The sequence below is a fragment of the Phalacrocorax aristotelis genome, chromosome 11 (assembly GCF_949628215.1).
Source record: "Phalacrocorax aristotelis chromosome 11, bGulAri2.1, whole genome shotgun sequence".
Classification (NCBI taxonomy): domain Eukaryota; kingdom Metazoa; phylum Chordata; class Aves; order Suliformes; family Phalacrocoracidae; genus Phalacrocorax; species Phalacrocorax aristotelis.
In genome coordinates, this window is record NC_134286.1 from 10,039,414 (window position 1) to 10,064,330 (window position 24,917).

Here is a 24,917-nt window from a genome sequence, read left to right on the forward strand (position 1 = left end):
GGGCGGTGCACCCTGGGGAAGCCTCTCGCTGTGGCCCAGAGCAACCGCGCCTAAGCTTGGTCTAGACTTCTGCAAGAGAAAATTGCTTATTGCCAAGTTTGTTTGTCCCTTCTGTAATGTTGCATAGATTTAAAGGTAAGGAAACTGCTCAGTGGCGTTGCCGCCTTGGTCGCTACCTGCGTGCCAAAAGCATTGTTGTAAAAGGGGGCTTTTACCCTTAAATTGGCTTGAGGTCACTGCTTGTTGCCTAAAAGCTTTAGCTTTTACTGGCTGGTCTCAACCCACGTTGGGCCTAGCTGGAAGCACCAGGCCGGGGAGCGTGGCCACGCCAGGCTGCAGCATCACTCATCTCATGGGCAGCAGCAGCGGATGGCATCGGGAAGCCCCTGAAGCTGTGAGTAACTTAATTCTGCTAACGCCTGAGCGGTGGTCTGGCCTCGGCACCCCGGCTGCTGCGGCGCAGGGGACACCAAGGGGACGGGCGAGCCCGGATCGTGCGACAAGAGGGGTTTGATGCCAACACGAGGGAGGGGAGCGCAGCATAGGAGGGATCGTTGGCCATTTCCCCAAAGGAGTTCAAGAATCTGACTCCGGGGAAAAAACAGGAGTTTGAAAATAAGTATTTCAGGGGATGCAGGTCTGCTCGAGCTGCTCGGGGCAGGAGCGGTGCGGCGGAGGCACGCCGCGGCAGGAGGCTGTGCAGACACTGCTCCTCCCCATCAGCTTTAGTAGGACGAGCTGTTGACTTTGAGAAAAGACAGATTGAGCCCAGAACAAATTATATAATTGTTTCTTTTTCCTCAGCCTGTTTCCCTGACTTCTCCTTGCAGGTTAATTGGCTCCATTTGTGTGTCAAGGCCACTTACGGCTTTTTTCTATAAATGACTCCTGCCTCATCTGACGGCACAATTAAATGTCTGAATTGTTTCTAAAGCCAAAAAAAAAGGGAGAACCGAAACTTTTCCAATGAATGGATGTTGTGGAAGGATGGGATCCTTCCTGAATGGTTGCTTGGGAGTTTTTCTTGCCAGCTTTCCTCTGATTTGCTTTCTCTGCGGGAAGGGGACAGGGGCTCACACGGGATGTTTTCGTTGGAGCAGGGGAAAGGGCTGCTTGGAGGCGCCAGCTCCACTTGGGAGAAGAGCCCCCTGAGGGAATGGGAATGGGGATGGGGATGGGAGTCCCGCACTAGCACTGAAATTCAAGGGTGGCCCATTAACAAGAGACTTTAAAATGTGTTTCAGGGCTGCACAGCGTCCCTGGGCCAGGGCTGTGGGATTTTACCCAGGGCCCATTTGCAAAAGTTACAGGAGGAGCTGCTACAAACCGCTTTATAGATTAAGTTAGATTAAAGGATCTGAGCAAACTATACATGATACTGTTATTTACAGCATGTGTTATTTGGAAATATTACAGCACCTAGCCTATCCGTCTTCCTCTCTGGGGCACATTTGTGCAGGAAAAATTAAGTTTAATAAAAATCTCCATTTAGGTCTTCAGCTGTGGAAGCTTCAGTGGGAAACATGGGGGGAAAAAAAATCTATTTTTAAAGCCTTGCCCCATATTCAGATGGGCCTCTGTGGTCCAAAGCCCGTTTTTATTCAGTCTGGACTTGGTGCTGGATAAATAGATCACTTTGATCTATTTATTATGAGCAAAAGGAGACTGGAGAAATAAATGTTTGGCTAGTCCCTGCTGAGTTGTGGATCTAAAATATCCTCTCCAACACAAGCAGCTGGTTAACCCTTCCCAGGAGGGGTCATCTCAGAGCACGTTGCAGCACAAGGAATAGCCCCTCCCCTCTTTCTTGTCCTCTGAGCTGTTATGGCAGTTGATGGACCAATGTGCCCCTTGCAGCCCAGGTGGGACCCTGCCTCGAGTACACCTCTGAAATGGCAGCACATCCCAAAAAGCAAATCCTGTGAAGGATCTGGAAGTCCTCGGGGGTGTCTGCAGGCAGAGGCACCTGCACAGAGGTGGAAAGAGCCACAGCCTGAAGGCCACAGGGATGGGCTCGGAGGAGCAGGCGCCCAGCAAGCTGGCTCTGACAGGGTCCCAGCTGGGCTGGCTCAGATGGAAGATGTTTGCTGCAAATGCCTTTGCCCTTTCCTCCTCATTTTGCCTTTTTCAGGGTGGCTCTGCCAGTCCATTTAGCAGCAGCATGCTCCGTCCTCTCCCTGGCTGTTCCCACAGCCTTGCCCTGGATCTGAAGGTGTAAATCCAGCCCCGAGGCGATGGCACTGCGACACGACACCCACGCCGGCTGCTGCAGCGAGGATCACCGCAGCCAGGCGAGAGGCCGTGGCACGATGCTGCCGCACTGTTTCTCTCTTCACAGCTGCAGCTGGGTTGCACAGAGGTATTTCTGCTTCGCACCATGGTGCATGTAAATTATTTGCTCACAAACATTATCTGTGCTTTCCCATTCTGCTGCCTTCCTCCCCTCTGCAGCCATCGTGTGCTCGAAGCCTGTATTCATAATCAATGCAGCTTCTGATTTAATGCTTTATGCCACTGTAATTCAGCTGATCTCTGTGGCAGCGTTTCTGCTGCAGCTCCTGCATGCCCTGCACGTGCCGTGGCAGCCGGCGGAGGGCTTGGTGGCCGTGTCCCTGCCGGTGGCCCCACTCGCCCTGCAGCCCTACCAGCCCTCTGTTCCTGCCCCCATGCATGCAGTGCAGCAGCATCCAGATGCCTGGAAGGGCTCCCGTCAGCAAGCAGCTCCTGGTGATCACACCAGGGTGTCAAGGGGCACTGGGTGGTGTTTTGGGCTGTGCATGTCTGCACCAAAGCAAAGGTGCTCGCAGGTACTTTGCAAGGCTTCTGGAAAACTCCTTTGGAAGAAAAATACCATTTGCTTTCCCCTGCAGAAATATAAGCCTGAATAAAAGCTGTCAGCCTTCTTGCCCTGCTGGGTGAGCCTCCCTGAGGGTCACATTCTGCTACACCGGTAAGTAGACACATGATGTTGCCCATTAAACCGTCACTGTTCTCAGAGCCAGCGTGCAGCAGTGCCAGGGCAGGGACAACGCAAAGGTAAGTCCGTGCCTTTGCTGGGCTGGAGGGTGCTGGCAGCCATCCCAGCCCCGTGATGTCGGGGTGTGTGGGAGGAGCAGGTGCTGGCTCGGCCGCTCCCTGCTCCGAGCATCCTCTGGGCTGGGGGAGCTGGTGTGTCTGGTCCTGCTCCCCCAGCCCTGTCGTGCCCTGCAGCAGGGGGTTGGGGCAGGCAGGGCCCCAGCAGCGCCTGCAGTGGGAGGATGGGGGTGACACAGGGAGGCAGGAATTCGCATGTGGAGATGCTACTTGTTCTATTCCATAAATCAAGGGGATTTTGGAGAAGGTAATGAGGGCAACTCGGGGCTCTGGGCTGGACAGGTTGAGGCCCTGGAAGTCTCTTTAATTCCCTGTGTCGCACAGTCCAAGGATGGGGGCTGTGGCCAGATTTGGACCAGCGGGGTTGGGTAGAGGGTGGACTGTGCTGGGGAGGGAGGTGGGCTGCTGTTCCCAAGCCAGGCTCCTGCCCCTCTGCCAGCTTTGCTCAATTATGGGAAATCCTTTAAGCTTTCGCATTAGTGCTGTATTTAGGTCTGCACTGTATTAGGGCTTAGCATGGGGAGCAGAGTCAGATTTCTCACTTAATAAAGAGTGTTTTAAAGGCATTTGTCATCATGGGCCTGGTGCTGCAAGCCAGGATGCTGGGGTGAGTGGGAGGGGTGCTGTGGAGGGTGAGGATGCTGGGCCGGTTCCACGACACGCCGCACTCAGCCCTGGCCTGCCTGTACCTTGCCACGTGCTGCCCGTGCAGCTCCAACACCCGCAGCCCATCCTGCGCTCACATGCCAAGCGTTGGGGCACATGCTGCCAGGACAGAGGGACCTGGTCTGTCCTGATTGCCCACCCAGCCAGGGTGAACATGGGGTTGTGCATCCCAGGGCTGCAGCTGGTGACCTCCCAGCCTGTGTGCATCAGCACAGCTGCTGGCAGAGCCCAGCCGCCCTCCCACGAGGCTCCGGGGCTGCCGTGCTGGCAGGAGGCCCATTCTGCTGGCAGTAAATGTGTCATCGGATGGCGATCAGGGATAATGAGTCATGAACGCCCACCACCAGCCAGCCAACCCGGCTGGTCCTGGTGCAGGGCTGCAGCACGCAGGCAGGAGTGGGGAGAGAAGAGCTGCTCCAGCCCAAGCTGTTTTGCTCCTCCTCTCCCTCTCCATACCTCCAGCCTCATCAACCTGTGTCTTCCACCAGACACCAAACGATGCAGCATGCCTCCAGCAGTGCTTGCCTGGGGCTGGGGTGACAGCACTGGTCTCCTCGTACAGCGCGGGGACATGGTGGTCCCCCCGCACCCCTGCTCGCAGGCGCCAGCGCTGCCACAGCTCTGCCCACCGCTGTCAGACAGCTTGGCAAGAATGGGGCCGGGGAGCTGCCTGCCGGAACGTGTGTCCCCCGGACTGCAAGTAGCTGAAACTGGGGCTGGGCCAGCTCAGACTGTGCTGCCGGGAGCAAGAGGAGCCTCCAGACTCCGCTTTTTGGTATGGTTTTTTTCTGTAGTCTGGTAATCATTGAGGCAATGAAGTATTAGATCCAGATTTTGAGCTGCTGGTGGTGGTGTCTGTGGCAGATGTCCCACGCTCTTGCAGAGGGCAAAGCTCTGCCCTTGGCTGGTGTTGGTGGGCGAGGAGACTTCGAGCGTGTTCATACCCCATTCTGCCCCCCAAGTGGCATGTTGGCACTTTACTTCTCATCTCCTAACTCCGACCCATGCAACTGTGTGAGGGCCCTGGCACGGTGAAAGCCAGGCTTTTACCCCAGACGTTGCTTTTGCAAGGACGACAAGAGACAAGCTGTGATTGTGGCTCAAGTGAGTTTCCCTGGGCAAGGCCAGTGCGAGTGCACACGGCAGCCCTGTGTCCAGGGGCTTGGTTGGGAGCCCCAGCAGCTGCCCACCCCTTCCCCTTCCCTCCAGCACTGTGTGAATGAGCCAGAAAAGCAAAATTTTGTGGGATCCTCACAGATCTGCTGCTGAACCAGCTCTGGGAGCAAGAGCAGCCCCAGTGCATCCTCTCCCAGAACCACCACTGGGGTCCCCGGGGAGGGCCCCAACCCCAGGCAAAAATCAGCTTAATGGAGAAAGCTTTTATTTTCTTCCCATCTTTGTCTTCTCCAGGGCTGGGCTTGATTATTCCTTCAGCAACATGAAGTGCTATAGAGGCTCGGCAGCCAGAGATCAATTTTATCTGCTCTTGGCACAATGCCTCTGCACAAGGAAGCGGCTTTTTTCTCCCCCTTCCCATTGTCCTGAGGCTTGGCGGGTGACACCAGGGATGGTGGCAGCCACCTCGATGGTGGGAAGGTGGCAGGGAACCCCACAGAGCCGTGCAGCATGGCCGTGCACCAGCCCTCGCCAGGTGCAGTGCTTACGGAGGGCGTCAAAGCCTTTCACTCACGGCCATCGAAGAGCAACTAGATACTGCCAGTAAAGAAACCCCAGCTCAGCTCAGACATCAGCATCACTTCAAGGCACAGCACAGGGTGGGGACCCTCAGATGCTGCCTTTGCTCCTGCTGTGCCGCCCCCTCTCATTCACCGCAAAGCACTGGCTAATAGAGGATCATTTTCTTTCTGGGGAACATGCAAAAACTTGCATCAAGCAGGTGTAAGGTGCAAAGATGTCATGTGTAAGTGACCAGAACATAGTGGTGGCACAAGGTATGAGGACTAAACACAGAGGGATCCCAAGTGCTTTGCAATTACGCAGCCAAGCTAAAAAAAAAAAAAAAAAAAAAAAAATTAAAACTTGCAGAACTTTAAGAGGATGGGGAAGAATTTGGCGTGGGATTAAATATTGGGGAAAAGATTAGAAAAGCGAAAGCAGGAAATGAGAAAAGCCTGAGGGATGAGGCAGATGGACCAGCTCAAGGGGAGCTGCCAGCCTGTGGACGAGGACTAGCCCGAGGGTGCGCCTCGGCACTCTCCCCCAGAATCCTGAGCCCACATCCCCCACACTGAACCTGCCTCCGGGTCTGCCATGGCACAAGGCAGAGGTGAGAGCATCCTCTCCTCAGCATCAGCATAGCTGGGCTCGCCTAGGGGCTGCTGATGCCGAGACGCCCGTGGCTGTGGATAACAAGGCAGCGGACCCCTGGCGGGAGCAGCGGTTCCACTCGTGCAGGGCTCGGTTTGTTTGTCCGACTGTGCAGGGACGGTGAGGCGGCTGGCTGCCTCTGGGGCCAGGAGGGAGTCCCGGCCCTGTCAGAGCCATGCTTGCTTTCACCAGCCACAGATTTGACCCTCTCCAGACTGTGCAAATCAGGAAATCCTTTGAAACACCGAAGCACCACTCTGCAAAAACAAACCAGCCAGCAGCCCCTTGCTGCTGAAGGCAGAGATACACCTGGGGTTTGGCTCACCAGCTTTTGTTCACAAAAGGAACTCAGGCAAGTTCTTAAACTGTGGAACAAAATATGAAAGACCATGGGCAGTTATGGCAGAGACCTCTGGAGTCCTCCCCGGCACGGGGAGCCCCAGCAAGGCTGTTGATGGCCCTCACTGCTTCTGGTCCTGGCTGGTAAATATTAATTCTGGTTTTTTTCAAGTTGAGAAATTAACTGCTTTGCAGCTCCATCCAATGTGAATACTCTAATTAAGCAGTTCTGGTGCTTTTCTCCTCCAAGGGCCTTCCCCGGTGGAGCACTTTAACCCCTCGGCTCCCGTGCCAGGCTCCTGGAGCAGCTGGCCTCTGAGGTCTGCTCATTCAGCTGCCTTGGATGGTGATGATGGATGCCACAAGTTTTCCAGGCTGCAGCTTTCCAGGGTATTGCGAAGACCCTCGCTGGTGCCTGGATCGCCTCCAAGCAGCCAGGTGTCATTTCCAGGGGAGCTGACAGGCTCTGGCATGGAGGACTTGCAGCTTTGCACCGCTGGCCTCCCTTGCCAGGAAAGCTCGTGAAGTGTCTCATAATGAGCTCGCCGTGTTCTCGTTTCGCAGACAGTTTTGTTAGCTTTTCACAAATGCAGTCTGGGGAGAAGCTCTGCCTGGCTGGCCATCGCTTGCAGCTCTGCTGATGCACTTGTCTGGAAAGCCTTTTCCTCCGATCTCCTCCAGAAGCATCACAGCCCGTGACCTGCCTCCACCGCCCCGAGAGGCACGTGCAGCGCGCCATCTCGGGATGCGTGCCTGGCACACAGACTCTCCGGTGACTTTGCCGTGCGTGTGTGCCCTCATCTGTGGCTGTGGGAAAGCGAGTGCTGTCAGTGGGCAAGCAAGGCCATGCCATGCGGATGCGCCGCCCCGCAGCAGTCGGTGACAGTGGCATTGCCCACCTGGGAAATGCAGCTCCTGCGTGCCATGAGTGGACCTGCCAGGACCCAGTTTTCATGTGTGTGTGCATCCCGTCCCTACCAGGAGCAATGCTCCGGGTTGCCCTGGGAGAGAAGCACCAGTATTTCAGCAGAAACATCCCTGTGCCACCAAACTGAGGCACTCAGGTCCTGCCAGCAGGGCGAGGCTCTCGGCTGTCTCAGTGGCACCGCCTGTCCCAGGGCTGGAGACGAGACTGCACAGCAGTTTTAATGGCCTCCGGTCATCCCGCGCTGGTCAGGAGCACAACCTGGCAGCTCCCGCCCAGGGATTCAGCACGCTTTAATGAGCTCAGCGCTGGATTCTGCACGGAGGAATTAATGATTCAAGGTAATGCTTATCGCTTTGCTACAAGGAAATTGTCCAGCACAAAGTAATTTATTTAAAAGTACAAAGAAATGGTTTTGCTTATTAAGATCAACATCATATTAAAGTATTTTCTCAATACCCCATTTGGGCCAAGATTTACTTTCTCTTTCTCTCTCTGCAATGGGAATAAAACAGAGTGTCTCACTGTAATTAATTGTTGGCTGCTTCATTTTGCTAGCACATTTCATGCTCAAGTTTGCACATTTCTGTAGCGTTTGAATTGCAAATACTGCAGGAATATAATAAAAAAAGGAAAACCCATGAAATTTTAAAAGCGAATGGGAACTATTCTGTCAGGTGTCAGTTTAAAATTGCTTTATTTTCACAGATTTTAAAAATGTTTTTTGACGGTGTGTTTACCTTCCTCCCTCCTTTCTTTTCACTTCGGGTTTAAGGCAACAGGTTTGGTTTGTGTGTTCACTGTTGTCTTCTGTCTTTTGAGGCTTAAGGAGCTGTATTTTCAGTTTTACTCTACTACAATGTTGGCTAGAAACTTTAAAATACGTCATGTATATATATTTCTAGAGAGAAGATGCCACACATGTTGGTGATTTGACAAAGCTTGAGGACAGCCCCGGCCCCTCAGCTTTGCAGAAATTCATGGAAGCCGGTACCCAAGGAGAGCATGCTGCACCGGCATCGTGTCCTACGCATGGAGGACAGGCAGCTTCTGTGAGCCATGGAGCTGCGGCCCGGCACCGGCCCGGCACAGATACAGTGAGCGATACCTGGAGGCGCTTCCCAGGCATTGTGGTACAGATTATATTAGCTCAGACCATGAAGGGCAACGAGGAGCTATCTTGACTTCTGGAGAAAATAGTGAGGAGCGACCCATGAAACCAGCTGGCTTGCTGCTGCACGCCCTCGCACGGAGTGGTGACCCGGAGATGCACCTGCTGGCTCTGGCACAGGATGCTGCTCTTGCAGGCAGGAGACGCAGCATCAGAGGGGATAACCAGGAGAGAGGTCCGGTGTGGAGGTGAGGGGCTGCAGGCTGTGAGCGCGGCGGGGTATAGCAACAGCATCTTCCCCCGCAGTGCTGCTCATCAGCAACAACCAGCTCCTGGGCCAAGCTTTTCTAAACAGTTGTGATCTGGTACCATGCCTGGGGACCAAAGAGACATATTTCTCTTTCCAGAAATCCCAATAATCTCCTTGTATCAATTATAATTCAGTGCAGCCCCACTTCTGCCCCAGAATCAGTAATTGCTTTGGAAAATATCCTTTACCTTTTTTTGAGTGCCAGCATGCCTTTTGTTGCTACTAAAGTAACAGCTAAAAGCTGACGGATGGTACAAAATAAGACATTTCTGAGAAAGGTCCTCAGAATTTGCCTCTGAGTCATCTCTGTGTTAGCAGGAAAAGCTGGCGAAGAAGGAAAGTATCTCTGCAGGTCGTACTGCCTGAAACAGCCCCAGAATTAGAGCCTGGGCCAGGTGAACGTATCCAAACCCTAAGACATATTTCACTGTATTCTGATGGAGCTGAAATCGAAAGCTGTCATTATGGTTACACGACTGGTATGACAGGACCTCCTTGAAAGAGCTGCATGTGAGAGCAGCCCCCAGTGCCCCGGCAGCCATCCGAGCCCCAAGGAGCCGGTCCCTACGCTGCAGCTTACATGCTGAACACCATAAGGTACAATAAGTGGATTAGCAAAACCGCTGGAAGAGGCGGAGAAGAAATGACACTAGGTCTTAAGCTGGTTTTGCATGTATTTATGCAAATTATGTGCCCAGCTAGACGGTAACTTAGGTGAAATCCAGGCTATCCCTGCTGCATAGCTACCCGGCCACCTTTGCTCGGCAGTCTGCTGCAGGCTTCCTGGCAGAGAATAGCCTGGTTTATAGCTCAGGCAGACACAGTGAGTCACACCAGCGAGCCGGTCGATAATTACGGCGTGGACGGCCTGCAAGAGGCAGCGGCAGCAGGCCGGCAGCATCCGCACTGTGCTTGGGGCGGGGGGGTGGTGCAGGCCCACGCTGGCATCCGTAGGAGATGCTCCAGACTCCTCACTCCCTCCAGAGCTCGGGGATGCTCCTCTCCCACCTCTCGGGGCTGGTTTGCAGGACAGGGCGCTGCCTGCCCTCCCTCCTGCCTCCCTGCCAAACACAGCACCAGGCAGGATCCATCTCTCACGTTGGTGAGATGGGTATTGCAATTATTGCTGGCCCCTGTTTGTGCCATCTGTCCATTCCCCAAACATCCCTGCAGGATCTGTGTCTTAGCAGGTTAATTTAATAAGAGCCTGCTTTATTGTTGCTGGCTGTGGGCATGGCACAGAGCAGCTGAGTCCATCAAAAGCACATAGCTTCTCTGGCAGCAATCAAATCCCGCCCAGATGCTCATTTGGGAGGTTTGTTTTGCTGAGAGTGGGCAAACCCTCCTGGGGCAGCGCCGAGGGCTGAGCCCCCCTGCACCTTTCTCCTTGGCAGGAGCCAGGAACAAAGTGGCAGCAGAGATTAAATCAGGCCTTTGACCCGGGATGTGCCGCACCTCACTGGTACGGAGGTGGTGATAGCGAGGGAGCGGCAGAGCGGTGGTATCGGCCGGAGGTGCCCTGCGTGGCTGGCTCAGGGCTTGGCCATTTATGGCAGAAGCAGTTATTCCCATCCAGAGTTTCAAAACCTTTTACATCAACAGCTATTTCTGTGACTCCAAATACGTGTACAAGGCAGTGAAATAGCTGTGCAAACTGTTTAATGAAGGGAACGATTCACCTTAAGGATAATGAACAATCGGGTGCACTTTGAGATCAGCTTTTTTTTTTTTTTTTTTCAGCTGCAGACGTGTAAGGCTGGTATAAAGTGCTGTGAGTTGGGAAGAAAAACTCCAGAAATCCAAACTGATACTGATTATACACCACACACCCAGAGGAAAAAAAAAAATCCAGTTTCCCGTCCCGCACCCACCCCCTTGGGCTGGCCACTCAGCCCAGGAGTGACGCATCGCTGGTTAAGTCAAACTGCACCAAAACGTATGTGGTTTTTCTCCCGCTTGCCCCATCGCTGTGCTCTTTGCCCCATTCCTCTCCCTTAGTCATTCCTCCACCCATCACAAACATAATGGACCAGCAGTGCCACAAAGACATGCACATAATGAAACTAAGTGACCGTGTAATCTCATTATTGTCACCCTCATCCTCCCTTGCCCCTTTTCTCCCTCCCCCCATTTGTCACTGTCGCTGATTGTGTCATGGTTAAAATTAGATGGGAAGCTCCTCTGCCAGCAACTGCACCTTTCCTTTATCCTGAGCACCTTGAGTGCATTAGGTACTTTGCAACCACTTATGATTTATAATAGGGTTGAAGTAGGAGGCAGACTGTTTTAATGCTCACCTTTTTACATTTTTGAGCTGATTCACCAGCCACATGAATATCTTCCATCCAGGCAGGTCTACCTCATGCCAGCAACTCTTCACAAAACAATTTTGGAGGCAATGGCAAAGGAAGGAGACGGGTTATGACTTACATGTAATAAAGACCAGTGACTCAAATTTGGTGTAACTTCTGTAAGATTTTTCTGGTGGGTAGAAGACCTCACTGAGCTTTCCCCATAATGGACATATTGTCTTTATGGAAAGGAAGTGAATAAAATAATCCTACTTGTGAAAACAGTCACAAGCAGAGCCACCTCTGCAGTACCTTTTCTGCATCTTTGGGTGGTGCTTAGCCTTGACTAGGCGCCTCTCTAGGGCCTGCTGGAAGCACAGGGCGGACACAACACGGCTACATCATAGAATCACAGAATGGTTTGGGTTGGAAGGAACCTTTAGAGGTCATCTAGTGCAACCCCCCTGCAATGAGCAGGGACATCTGCAACTAGATCAGGTTGCTCAGAGCCCCATCCAGCCTGACCTTGAATGTTTCTAGGGATGGGGCATTGACCACCTCTCTGGGCAACCCATTCCAGTGCTTCACCACCCTCACTGTAAAAATTTTTTTCCTTATATCCAGTCTAAATCTACCCTCCTTTAGTTTAAAACCATCACCCCTTGTCCTGTCACAACAGGACTTGCTAAAGAGATTGTCCCCATCTTTCCTATAGTCCCCCTTTGAGTACTGGAAGGCCGCAATCAGGTCTCCCTGAAGCCTTCCCTTCTCCAGGCTGAACAACCCCAACTCTCCCAGCCTGTCCTCGCAGCAGAGCTGCTCCAGCCCTCGGGTCATTTTTGTGGCCTCCTCTGGACCCGCTCCAACAGGTCCATGTCCCTCCTGTGCTGAGGGCTCCAGAGCTGGACGCAGCACCCCAGGTGGGGCCTCACCAGAGCGGAGCAGAGGGGCAGAATCACCTCCCCTGACCTGCTGGCTGCCCAGGATACGGTTGGCTTTCTGGGCTGCGAGTGCACATTGTTGGCTCATGTCCAGCTTTTCGTTCACCGGTACCCTCAAGTCCTTCTCCGCAGGGCTGCTCTCGATCCCTTCATCCCCCAGCCTGTATTGATGCCAGGGGTTGCCCCAACCCAGGTGCAGGACCTTGCACTTGGCCTTGTTGAACCCCACGAGGTTCTCACAGGCCCACCTCTCCAGCTTGTCCAGGTCTCTTTGGGTAACATCCTGTCCCTCAGGCATGTCAACCACACCACACAGCTTGGTGTCATCTGCAAACTTGCTGAGGGTGCACTCGATCCCACTGTCTGTGTCATTGATGAAGATATTAAACAGCACTGGTCCCAGTACGGACCCAGTGTCTGCCTCAGACTCACAATCAAACAGGTGATGTACAGAGGAAGGGGAGAAATCCTGCATCTTACACGTCTCCGCTGACGTTCTGCAGACCGTGAGGAGCAGTCAGGTGCCCAGAAACAAATATGGTTCTAGCAGAGTGGCAGCTGCTACGGGTGAGACCGCTTTGTGCAAACAATCGAGTCAGTGCGAACGATCGAGTCAGGCCGAGGGATTTTATTTTAGAAAGAAAACAGCCCTTTATGCTTTTCAGTTACTTCCTCTTAACGACGGGCAAATTCATTGGTGGGGGAAACGCCAGGGCGAATTCCGAAGGTGGCGGGGGATGCAGCTGGGCGGGCTGCGACCCGAGCCCGCCGTGGGCGCCCCCGCCCGACGATCACCCCGGCGGCTCCCGCCCCGTGCCCGGTCCCCTGCTGACACCTGCCGTCGGGCGGCGGGAGCGGTGCGGCCGCCCCCGCTACCGAGCACGCCGCGGCCGCCGCACCCCGGCGGGGGTCGGCTGGGAGGGTCCGTGCCGGCCCTGGCGAGGCTTTTCATGCAAAGGGGTCCCCAGGGGAAGAAAACGGGACGAAGGAGCAACAAAACTGCGAAAGTGGATGACAGCCAAAGTGTGAGACCTGGTGCGTTTTGCTGCAGCCGGGAAGGTCCAAGGACACCGGGCAAAGCTTGTGAGCAGAGAAAACGCCCTTTACAAGCCCGCTTTATCTGTAGGACGCCTTCAGACATGTAAAATCGAGATGCCGGTGCACGCCCCCCCCCCCCCAGCCGCTGTCCGCGCCACGGGCCCGCTCCTCTTCCCGCTCGGAGGCGGGTTCTGCCCACGCCAACGGCTGAGCACGAGCCCAACAACACGCTCCCTAAAATTGTCTTTTTTTTTTTTAATCTGGGACTTTTGCCGTGATTAAGCATGGTTTATATGCAGGAAAGCCCCGGTAAGGCTCCGGCGCCACCGCAGCGCGGCCTCACAGCAGGCGGCCGGCGGCGGAACCGGGCCCGACCAGCCCCGGGGTCTGCGCTCACCCCGCGGGGTCGCCCGGCCCTCCCGGGCCTGGCGTGAGGGGACAGCGAGGAGGCGCGTGCGGCCGCACAGCTCGGGGACCGCCCGCCCGTGTGCCGCCTTCCTCCGACCCGGCCCGGGCGCTGCTGCCGGCCGCCATCTTGGTGCGGAGCCCCCGCGCCTAGGCCCGGCAAGGACGACGCCTCGGTGCCACACACAAAGCCGTTCCCCCGCCGCAGGAAGAGGCTGGGCTGCCTCGGTGTCACATGCAAACCCGTCCCCCCGCAGAGGGTGTCACCGCATTAGGCGTCCGGGCGCCGTTTGCGCGGGCGGTGCCGCAGCACGCCGCGGGGTGTGCCCGGCCTGCGCTGCCGGAAGTGGCCGGGGAGAGCGGCGGGGAGGGGCGCGCCGCCGGGTGCCGCAGCATAACCCTTCCGGGCGGGGGCGGCCGCTACCGGGCGGTTCCCGTGGCGGGATGGAGTGAGGCGCGGCGCTGCGGTGCGGAGCGGGGCGGCGGCGGGGCCGGGCCCTAACGGCTATCTCTCCCCCTCAGGCCGGCGCGGGAGCAGTGGGGCCTCGCCCTCTCCTCAGGCGGGCCGGGGCTATGCGAGGGCCGCGCTGCCGCCTGCCCTAGGCCCGGGCCGCGGCGGCGGCGGGCCCGGCCCGGCGGGGGAGCGGCGAGCGGCTGCGGGGCCCGATGCGGGAGTACAAGGTGGTGGTGCTGGGCAGCGGGGGGGTGGGGAAGTCCGCCCTGACGGTGCAGTTCGTCACCGGGACCTTCATCGAGAAGTACGACCCCACCATCGAGGACTTCTACCGCAAGGAGATCGAGGTGGACTCGTCCCCCTCGGTGTTGGAGATCCTGGACACGGCGGGCACCGAGCAGTTCGCCTCCATGCGCGATCTCTACATCAAGAACGGGCAGGGCTTCATCCTCGTCTACAGCCTGGTCAACCAGCAGTCCTTCCAGGTAACCTCGCCCGGGCCCGGGGCGGGCGGGCGGCGGCCCCGCGCCCCCCCTTCGGACGCGGCCGCTCCCGCCGCGGGGAGGGCGCCCGGCCGAGGAGGGAGCTTTAGGGTCAGCCCTGTGTGCGCACGTACAAGCCCTTGGTCTCCCAAGGGGCAAAAGTGACAGTGCCCCGCTCGAAAGTGCATTTACCCGCCCTGCTTCCTGGTGGAAAACTGCTTGCTTTGCAGGTACTTATCAGGGTGCCACCATTGTTAAATCCCACGCAGCGTTGGAGAACAATGACCCGCTCCCACTTCCCCAACAGAAATCTTTTGGCAATCCCCTTTTATGAAGAAATCACTCGATATTAAATTCGAGACTTCCCTTTTCCCACCCCGCCCCCCACCCACCTTCTCAAAAGGCCCATTTCTTCGGTTGGTCTTGAAGAGAGTCTTATTGTTCTGCAGTTGTGACTTGTTAAGCAAGCTGCTATTTTCCGCCCCCTCCCCCCAAAATATATTCCTGTCCAGCCTAAGGTTTTACAGCGTAGGTGGTGTACGGGAGAGGAGAAGCAAGCCAAATGCCACAATTTGCGGGCCTGGATTTCATTTCTACTATTAAAACTCTCCAAAAAAATGGAAATATCTCGGCCAGTAACTGGTCTAAGCTGCCTCTAGAAATGAGGCTTTATTTGTGGGGAATAAGTGGCTTTAGCAGCACTGCATGCAGCACAAGGATTTGCAACTGCTGTGTTGGCTTTGGTTGCCGAGTTGGGTGTATTCCAGCTGCTTGGCAAAACCTTGCACACTCCCACTGAAGCAGAATGTTTGCCTCTGCTGAAGGCTAAACTTTATCTGAGCAGAGGCCTCGAAATAGCCCAAGTATAAGCTGAAGACATACTTTCTTTGGAAAACAACAGCAGTGACATTGGGATGCTTCTTCCCTCGGTTTCACTTACTTTGGGGACCAGCGAGTCCCCATTATTCGAGGAATGGATGTAGAGTTAGTAATCCACCCTGTTAATATTTATTTATTCTTGTCTGTCTATAGCATGTTTACTCTGAAGCCTGTAGGTGTAAACCACTCTCTGCAGTTCTTTTACACAGTGGTAACTTCAAACGCTTAAATTGCTTTGTCTTGGAACTATGCAAGAATTTGTAGAACTTAGTAGTACTGATAGTAACTTAAAACACTCAGGGAGCAGAGGAGGCTGACTCAGACTTTCAAGTGTAAACCCCTGATGTTAGCTCAGACTTGAATAAATGCATCTCTAGGTAATAAAATCTCTTTACAGCATCTAATTTGGTTACTTACATGTGATTAAATGTGTTCACAATGAATTATTCTAAGCGTTCCAGAAGTGAGAAGACTTTAATTTAAATTACCAGCTTTCTCAGGCTGTAACCTAAGCACGAGCTTCCTAAGTGATTGTGTAATGGCATGCTACTGCTGATGTTACAGGTTGTTAGACGTGAGACGATTTTTTCAGAAAACTGAAATCAACTTTCAAAGCAGCCATGCTGTATCTTCCTCTACCTGAACTGAAAGTCTCTCTTAGAGTACAGTAGTTGCTTTCTGTTTGTATGTATGCACCCATTTTATAAAGTGTGTATGCATTTATATAAAATAAAAAGTAACTTTTATTAAAGATGGAGAGTAAACTTTGAGTTCTAGATCCGCATGAATATGAATTTAAGAAGTCTTCTGCTGTATTTGGAATGTTCAGTTGCACGTGAGGGTTATCAAAATGTGCTTCTGTAGTGTTTGTATGGCAATTTCATGTGATCACTTACACGTACTAACCAGCTGGATTGTTTGATCAGGACATCAAGCCTATGAGGGACCAGATTGTCCGGGTGAAGAGATACGAGAAAGTTCCTCTGATCCTAGTGGGGAATAAAGTGGATCTGGAGTCGGAGAGGGAGGTGTTATCTGCAGAAGGCAGAGCCCTGGCTCAGGAGTGGGGCTGTCCCTTCATGGAGACATCAGCGAAGAGCAAAACAATGGTGGATGAACTGTTTGCTGAGATCGTCAGGCAAATGAACTATGCCTCCCTGCCTGAAAAACAAGATCAGTGTTGTACAACTTGCATCGTCCAGTGAGAGAAATTAAGAAAAACCTCAATCATGGCCATACAGAGCAGGTTGGTGGAACAGTCATAACTAATTGAGGTGCATAAGCATGTTGTTTAAGTAAGCAGATAAAGCGTGACAGGGAGTCTGAAATTAAGTAGTCCAACCTGGAGGCAGCCTTCCTTCGACACTGATGGAAGCGTGTGCATTTGCTTGCACATGATTACTTGAGTCAAATGGACTTCTGCGTTACTTCAGTAGGGTTAGTCAGGGAACATCGCATTTGCAGTAATTTTACAGTGAGACAGTGTGTCATCTCATCTGCACCTATTTTGACTGTCAGTGCTGTATTTGACGTTACATTATCATTATCATTATTATATACCTTGTTAATGTTTTGTGATGTTGCAGTGGCTTTCATTATTGGTTGTACCTGGTATCTGAATTATTTTCAAGTAATGGGAATTGCCTTGAAGTTCAATGGGATCGTTGTGACCAAGTTTCCTAATAGTTTTGCTGAGAAGACTTTGAGCTTGTTTTTAAAGGGGGGAAAGAAAGTACAGAAAACAAATGTACTTGGAGTATGTTTCTGCCTTATCAGTGGAGTAAGCTTAAAAGAGAACCACCTGGAGTTATGAGGAGTCTTTTGAAGCCCACAGGTACTGGTCAAGGACACATGCAAAGTGTTCTTCATCTAAAAATCTCTAGAGTGGAGAACACACTATAAAATGGCTTTCTGGTGCACAACTCTTTCCTTCTCCAGTGACTCATAAGAGGTGTGGCAAGAGTGCAGTGTCCAGAGGGGCCTCAGGAGTTTCCCCCGTCTTGGGCTTTGATTTTTACTTTTTTTTTTGTGCAAGGATAGCTGCTCTTGGCCCTTCACACAGTGGTGGTCTTTTTCAGTACCTTTTTCACCTGATGGTGTAAATGGATCTGCTCCTCCCCTGCACGCAGCAGCGTCATCGTTCCTGTGCAAGGTGGTTCTGGACTCCCCCTGCTCTTGTTTTCCTTCATAGCCCTTGCAGGTCTCGTTTCACTGTCAGCTTGAATCCATGTTAGAGAAAAGGGCTCTTCTACATCATTGGTACGCTCTGCGTGCAGCCAGCTGGTCCATCAGACCTTCAGTTGTGTGTTGGACCTATCTTGGCAAACAACTCAATGTGATCTCTGAGGACAAGTGCAGGGATGCGGGAGGACATGAAAATTCAGGGGAATGAACTGCTCCTCTTGACAGCTGCTCTGATTGAGGCTTAGGCTCCGACTACCATGTTAGTAACTCTTGCTTGAGTCAAAAGAGCTTTTTGTGTCTGAGTGACAAGAGGGAAAGAGGTTATTAGTGGAAGCTTTGGACCATGTTTCATCTTTAATCTTGAGTGCAGGGTCAGAGAGTGAAGTCTCAAAGCTTGTCTGTGAGATTGTTATCAAGTGCTTTGTGAATGTAAAATTTTAGACACTCATGACCCTAGCACGGTCATACTAAAGATAATACACAGTATTTTTATCTCCAGTACTGTGAAATAAAGGAAGGTTGCTGTCACCATGTAAGAGGTGTGTGTAAGTTCAAGATTTGCTTGCTGAAAGGTGAACAAACTGCTTGTGTTGGAGCAGAGAAAAATACAAGGAAAGTCTTTCCTTGTACACTGATACCTAACACATGCAGAGCCTTATAGGGTTATAGAAAGGAGTAAATCAAAGGAATTGCTGCTTTTTTTAGCAGAGTTCTGCAGGTTTAATATCTTGAATCATGTATAGTAATGCAATGTTTCAGCTATTTCTAAGGCAGCTTCACAAATAAGAGTATGTAGGCTTGAAGTATCATGCCAAAGGTTATGGCCACCCCCTTGGTTACTAGTGGTTCATCTTGTGCAGGTTGCTGCCTTCAACTCTGACAAACTCGGGCCCTTTATCCATTAAATTTAGACTTCCAGGAGTGGTTACTTCTAAGGGAGGCTTCTTTGTAACCTGGCTGCTTCTGGATTTAGCATTAAATACCGAGGTTAATCTTAAGGGTGAAATTGAGGTGGGGGGCAGGGCCATGTGTTATTCATTTGAATTAAAACTTAGGTCTAAATTTGATGAGTTTCCTAAGCATGCTCGTGCTTCAGAAGACACATCTGTATTCTTATATCTTTGTGATCTCTTTGAGATGGAGGATCCTATGCTTTTGTAATACAGATTTCCTCTCCTTCATTCTGCCTAGCTCATAGTGTCACAGCAAGCCTCTAGCAGCAAAATACTTCCTTGCTTCTAGGGAATGCTGCTTCTGCCCAATGTAGTCTTGTCACCTGTGCTAAACAAGTAAGTTTTTCCTTCCTAAGCAGCTTCCTATTCAGTCCAGATCTCACCGTGTCTGGAACTTCTTTTCTTCTTACTGGTCCTGGCTCTTCACAGGCTTTGTGTCTTTCATTTCAGCCTCACACTTTCTCGGGATATTTTCTTCTTCCTGGCTCCAACTCTATCCTTGTTCTTTGATTGAGTAGGTGTAGGATCTCATTAACTTTATGATAAGCCTTTGCTGCCTGATAATTTCTGTCTGATGTGCCCTAGTGTAGGAGAGCTGCTGATGGTGTCTTGTGATAGCTGTAATCAGCTTTGTAATTCTTCTGCTTACCTGTGATCCAGGGAACAATTGCCGTTTCTCAAACATCTGCTTTAGCAGTGGTCCCTCCTAGGTAAAGTGAAACTGAGGAAGTGGAACCAGCTGTCTGAAAACCTGCGTGTTGGAAGTAGGCTTTAACAGTAGCTCTGTCCTAGCATAATCTTCATTGTCTCTGAGTTCCGTGACCTGTCTGTGTCCAGGAGGAGTTTTACATCTGGAATAGTTAGTTCAGAATGAAGTATGTAGAAGCAGTTTGTGTCTCTACAGCTCTGATGGAGAAACCAGTGGGAGGGGTGGGGTGGATTATATGCTGGACCTTGTTTTATCTAAGGCTGTTTCAGTGTCAGTTTTAACTAGCAGTTACCACTTAGGTTGAGGCATCAGTACCAAAAAGTCTATCTGTCACATACGATGTTGTGTAGGTTTTCTCACAACATTTTTGAGTAGCACTTGCCTAAATTACTGTTCCAGTAAAGCCACCTTGGGTGAAACGAAGGATGGAACATAGCTACATAATCAGGATAACCCATAGTTCCTTTTAAAAATGTGTGTTGTTCTTGCATCCTGTTTTCCCCCCTCCCCTTTCCTGCTTCTGCAGTGGTCTTCTGTCATCTCATTATTGCATTCAGAGATGTGAGATTTCCAGTAGCTGCTCTCTGTTCCTTACTCTAGTATTTCTCTTGAATTTTCAGTATGACAGTGTTTCATATTTAAAATCTGCTTTAAAATATGGCACCTGTTACAGTGCTGGTATGTTAAAGGCTTTCTGTAGAGGTACTAATCATCTTAATATTGCAGTGAAAGGCTGATGCTGGTTAGTCATTTCTGTCCCCTCCATTCATGAGTAACTGATATTAGCAAGTGCTGAAAGAAGAGTACTCTGCTCTAGGGATAAAAACTGAAAGTATATTGTCTTCTGGTCTGTGTGGCTGTGTAACACAGACAAATTTATCCTACTAGATTGTCCAGCATTCCCTCTTTATTGCCTGCTCACAGAGACACTAGACAGCGCTGTAGAATTTCATGGGCAAGTGAAGCCAGATGAGGTACTGTATGGTGCTAATTGTAGTAACTAAGCACAAGTTAACTGGAAAAATAACAGATCTCAACTGGGAGGTCCCTAACCTGCAAATACAAAGATGCTGAAAGGGCATGCGGAGGAAAATACCGTTACTTGCTTTCTCTGTTCTTACTATCGCCAGCAATTCTTTGCTGGCCACGGCACTGGGTGCTGGATTTAGGTGAAGTTTTGGGATGGAGCTAACTCTGGTAGGATGAGGAGCTGCACTGTAAATGGTTTGCCTCTCCCATGCTCTAAGCAAAGATAAAACACCTATTAAGTAGGTCTCATCCTTCCCCATTCAAAGCTAAATGTTTGTTTGCTGTTTTGACAGTACAGGGACCCTCCCCATCTAGAACTGGTGGACCAGCAACAGTGTGGGTGGGGATACCTGCTCGCCAGACCGGGTGAGCATTACTGTTAGCTGGAAAACATACAAACAAGCAAGCAAAACCTGGCTGTTTGCTCCTGTCAGTACAGGAGTACTGCTCCTGAATGTTGGGGGTGACCAGTTGTTAGGTGGTAAGGGGAACCCTAACTGTGTCAGTGTGCTGTCTGACAAACTGTTAATGGAGAGCAAATCAAGAGCTGAAAACAAACAGTACAGTAGGAAATGTAAGGTCCTGACTCCTGGGAAGGAATGGCTTCAGAAATAGAGAAGACTCCTCAAAATTCCTGAAAAGCCAAGCATCAGGCTTCAGTGAAGTGCATCCACATGCACATGAAGGACAGGTTTCTATGGACTTTGAGCGTCAGCTGAGGCTTTTAGGATATCTCTGCAGATAACTTGCTTGAACTTCACAAGATTTATCAGAAATACAAAGGTATATTGGTCACATTGGTAACACTCCTTCCATTTGTGTGCTTGATTGAGAACAGCTGCATACAGTTCTGTCCCTGCTGAGGCTGTCTGAATGCTAAGGGTTTTTTTTAGTAGCAACTTAGAGGATCTGAATGCTGAGAACCTGGATGTCAAAACCAGGTTGGTTGGCTCATCTACCTGTTCCCAGAACTTGTGCAAAATGCCATTGCTCCATGTTACCGGGTGAGGTGGTGCCTCCTCACCACCAACGCAAAGCCTAGTGCTTGTGTCTCTGTACAGGAGACCTTAAATTTCCTAGCTGATTCAGATCTCTACAAGCAATTTAGTATCCCATAGGGGCAGCTGTTACGAAGTTCGTAAGTTCATAAGTTATTACCTGCTTGTGTTACCAGAATTAGAGGAGGAGAACCTCAAGAATGCCACTGTGTAAAGCAGTTCTTTGGAGCTCAGTATGGAAAACTAGCTGTTCTGCACTGTGGGAGAAGCTGAGTTTGCTTTGAATGTGTAATGAATATGCTTTCATTAGTTATTTTGTTTAAATTGCAGATAAAACTCAGAGGAAACTTGCACAGATGCTGCTTTGGAGAACTTTCAGCCCAGGTTGCAGAGCTGAGCCTTGGTAAACCTGTCTCTATTACAGCACATTGCCATACATCTAAGTGCATAAGGTTGGTGGCCTCCAGGATCCACGCACCTTAATCAGAATGCTTAGCATGTTTACCATAAGTTTAAAAATCTGTTCTTTATCTATCAGTCCTTTTATAGCTTTCTAAGTTCATATAATGGCTAATATGCAAGAGTTCATTTTTAATATTTTAATTGATTTCTTTAATCAATTTCTGAACTTGTATTTATTAAATACTTAAACTCAGTATTACCTACTCAATGCCTTTTAAAAGAAGAGAGTTTTAATGGAGAATAAATTGAGCCTTAAACAAATGGTTACTTCTGTATATTACCTCGCATCAGTGCTTATTTCTTTTTGCAAAGTTTTCTTCTATGATGTAGTTGGTCATTCTTTGAGACTTCGTTTATGTGTGACAGTGTCATGGAAAGATACTGAAGGCACCTCTGTTGTGTGGATGTAGTATCCCTTTTCTTGGCAAATGCAGCTGTGATAGTGTATTTGTAACTGGTCTGATTTGACAATAGGGATTACTTGGAATGGCATGTAAAGTCTCCAGCTGATGTTTCTCTTCTTGCAATCATGGGTTTCTTAAACTCATTTAATCAAAAATGACAATTGTAGCATTGAAAAATGGCAGCACACTTCCTTCTACTGAGTTTCTAAACTTACTTGTTTACAAATAGCTTCTTTATGCCTTTGAAAAGGGATAATGTATCCTTCAGAATGGGCTGTATGCCTAGTCAGTCAGCTCAGCTTTGCCTGGCATGTTAAGAGACATCTAGTAGACCTCTGCACATGTAAATCTAATGCAAATAAGATCACTTTACATTTTATAGTCCCTAATATTTGTCTTTCTGAATAATATTTTAAAGCAATATTTGTTAAAGTTTTTCTTGCACTGTCACAAATTGCTTTTAGTTTGTGTTGTTTTTTTCCCAATAAACAAGTTTAATATTAGAGACAAGTTGGTGTAACAAGGGGAAAAGCACCAGGTTTCAGTGATACTAACTGCAAGCGTGCTTTAAACAGCCATTGCCTTCCTTATTGTTTACCTGATCAACATTTTCTCTGAATACTTGAAAATTTTAACAATAACACAGGTATAAAGAGCAGAATGGAAATGTACAAAGAACAGATGAAATCTTTTTGTTCGGTTTTATTAACATGTTGCATACATGAGAGCTTTTTCTAGCAGTGGTTTAAAACGTGTATTTTTTTTTGCAGAAACTTAACTGCAGCTCACCTACTGCACCAAAGTTCTAGGTTTTTAGGAGCCCAGCTTTAGTCATTTGAACATGCTTCTAGAAATGTACATTCTTTCCCTGTAATAGCTTAATAACTTTGAGAAAAGCTCCAGTAAAAGCAGTGATGGATATATGAGGTTAAGCAGTTTAAAACTCACAAATTGTATTGTGGATGATGGCATTTAAAAACAATAAAAGATCACTGGTACAGTATCTCAACATTAATGTGTTTTATTGGTAATAATGCAGGCTGACTTTACAGTGTTAGCAGACGTAAAGATTCTGAGTCTACATTCAGTGTTGAATTTGAATCCTTAAAAGAAGCGGACACCAGGTTTTCTGCTTGGGTATTGAAACACCCTTTTTTTGGTTTTTGTTTTCCTGTGGGGTTACTTGAATTTTTTTTTTCCCCCCTGTTTGTACAAACTTTATAAACAGGCTGAGGCTATTACTTAGGTTTGCACTTTAATATCAGAATTATACCAAACCTTGTATTCGAAATAGATTTTTTTTTTTTTAAAGTGGTCGTTGTTGATCTTTTTTGTAGGTTGTAAGGAAGTAATAGGAAATAAAAGTAATTCATAAAGATCTTAGTTTTCCTTTGTCTAAGGGGGAAAAGGTTGGTTAATATGAATCAGTGGTTCATTCCTATGGGTAGTTATCAAACCAGTGTTCATTTTCATTGACCTCAGCACAAAAAAAAAAAAAAGAAAAAGAAAGAAAAACTTTAAAAACTTGAACTAGCTTAGAGTGACAGGACTGGGAAGACGAGAGATGGTTTCTTCAGCACACTTTGGGGGGGAAAAAGGGACCAAAAGTTATTTTAGGCTTCCTCAATAGATTGCATGTGAAGTTGCTTATTAGAGTAAGAGGCTAATAATAAATGCAATATGTATTGTCTTTACTATGGCATCTGTTTAGGAGTTGTTCAAATCACTGCAGTAGGGCTCTACAAATAAAAATGTAACCTAACATCATGTATCTAATGTACTGTATCTTTATCAGTGATAGGTGAAATCTGGAATAACAAGTGCAAAAATGGAACAATTACCTATAATGCTTTGTAAAAAGTTTTTTCCAGTAGAATTCATTCTTGTCATTTTGTAAGACAACCCTACAGTCCACCTGTTTGTAACTTTTTTAATAAAATAGATACCTGTATTACCAAACTGGGGTGACTAGTCTGTGTTCAATTTCTTCTTCTGAAGTGGGCTTAACTGACAAGCTGCCTTTTTGCTTTGGGGTTTTTTTTTGTTTGGTTGGTTTGAGGTGCTGGTTATTCTAAGCCTAGTAACCTCATCTGAATTGTCACGAATGACTCCTTCAGGCTCAGGTAAACAGGGCATACAGCTGTGTCCAGACTGGGCGTAATGCTCATGGTCTCAGGTGCTCTGAGTAGAGAGGAGGAGGAGGAGCAAGAGCCATGCGTTACCTTCCTGTGTGAGGCAGGGACTCCTCTGTGCCCTGGGGAGCCTGTCAAGGCAGCGATGGTGCCTCTCCTCATAGGCCAGTGTGATTAAGCTGTGTTCAAAAGAAGTATCTGTGTTTGTCTTGTCCAAGTCTTTCATGTTTGTATTTTTTGTATAGGCTTTTGAGTGTGTGAAGATGGCTGTGGGTCTGACATCATCCTACCGTGTCTCTGTAGCTGCTCTCCACCATAGTAATCCAGAACTGGCACCTTTCCACCACGCTAGCAAAGCAAGCACTCTTGGACTCTGCCTCAGGAGGAGAAGATTTTTCTAGAAAACCTTTCAGCTGATAACTTGATAACAGTTCTCTTAAATGCTCAGTAAAAGCCTGGAGTTTGCCAAGTCAATGATTGTCAGCTGGGCCCAGTAACAAAAAGTGCACCTTCCTCAGAACTTAGTCTTGGTACTGACCTTTAATATTGCATTTGGAATTAAAGCCATGTATTATTTTAATGTTATTTAAACTTTAGAAAAACTTGCTACCTTCAGTCCTCAGTGATGTGTCAACAGGCAAAACTGCCTAGCATGCTTACTACCCCCTCCTCCAGCTAAGAGAGCATTACCGTTATCTTAAAGGTAGGTTTCTCTGCCGTTTCTTCTTCCTGTTCATACTTCCTTTGCTGAGACGGAGGACTGGTTTCCATATTGAGAGGAAAC

General features: G+C 49.6%; 1 protein-coding gene and 1 long non-coding RNA gene across 2 annotated transcripts; one reads left to right on the forward strand and one right to left on the reverse strand.

Moving 5' to 3' along the window:
- Positions 1–12,612: 12,612 nt before the first annotated feature.
- On the reverse strand, positions 12,613–13,844 carry LOC142063276 (uncharacterized). Its single transcript, XR_012662720.1, has 2 exons — positions 13,440–13,844; positions 12,613–13,084 (listed from the first exon to the last, which is right to left on the reverse strand). It is a non-coding gene; the product is annotated as an uncharacterized LOC142063276 (long non-coding RNA).
- A 23-nt stretch (positions 13,845–13,867) lies between these two features.
- Positions 13,868–23,960, forward strand: RAP2C (RAP2C, member of RAS oncogene family). Its single transcript, XM_075106827.1, has 3 exons — positions 13,868–14,386; positions 16,189–16,508; positions 21,466–23,960. The coding sequence occupies exons 1-2, from the start codon at positions 14,114–14,116 to the stop codon at positions 16,465–16,467; spliced, it is 552 nt and encodes a 183-aa protein (XP_074962928.1). The 5' UTR covers positions 13,868–14,113; the 3' UTR covers positions 16,468–16,508; positions 21,466–23,960.
- The last annotated feature ends 957 nt before the right edge of the window (positions 23,961–24,917 follow it).

Coding starts and splice junctions, on each gene's coding strand:
- RAP2C (XM_075106827.1), top strand. CDS start 14,114: ATGCGGGAGTACAAGGTGGTGGTGCTGGGCAGCGGGGGGGTGGGGAAG. Junction 14,387..16,188: donor TCAACCAGCAGTCCTTCCAG/GTAACCTCGCCC, acceptor TTGTTTGATCAG/GACATCAAGCCTATGAGGGA.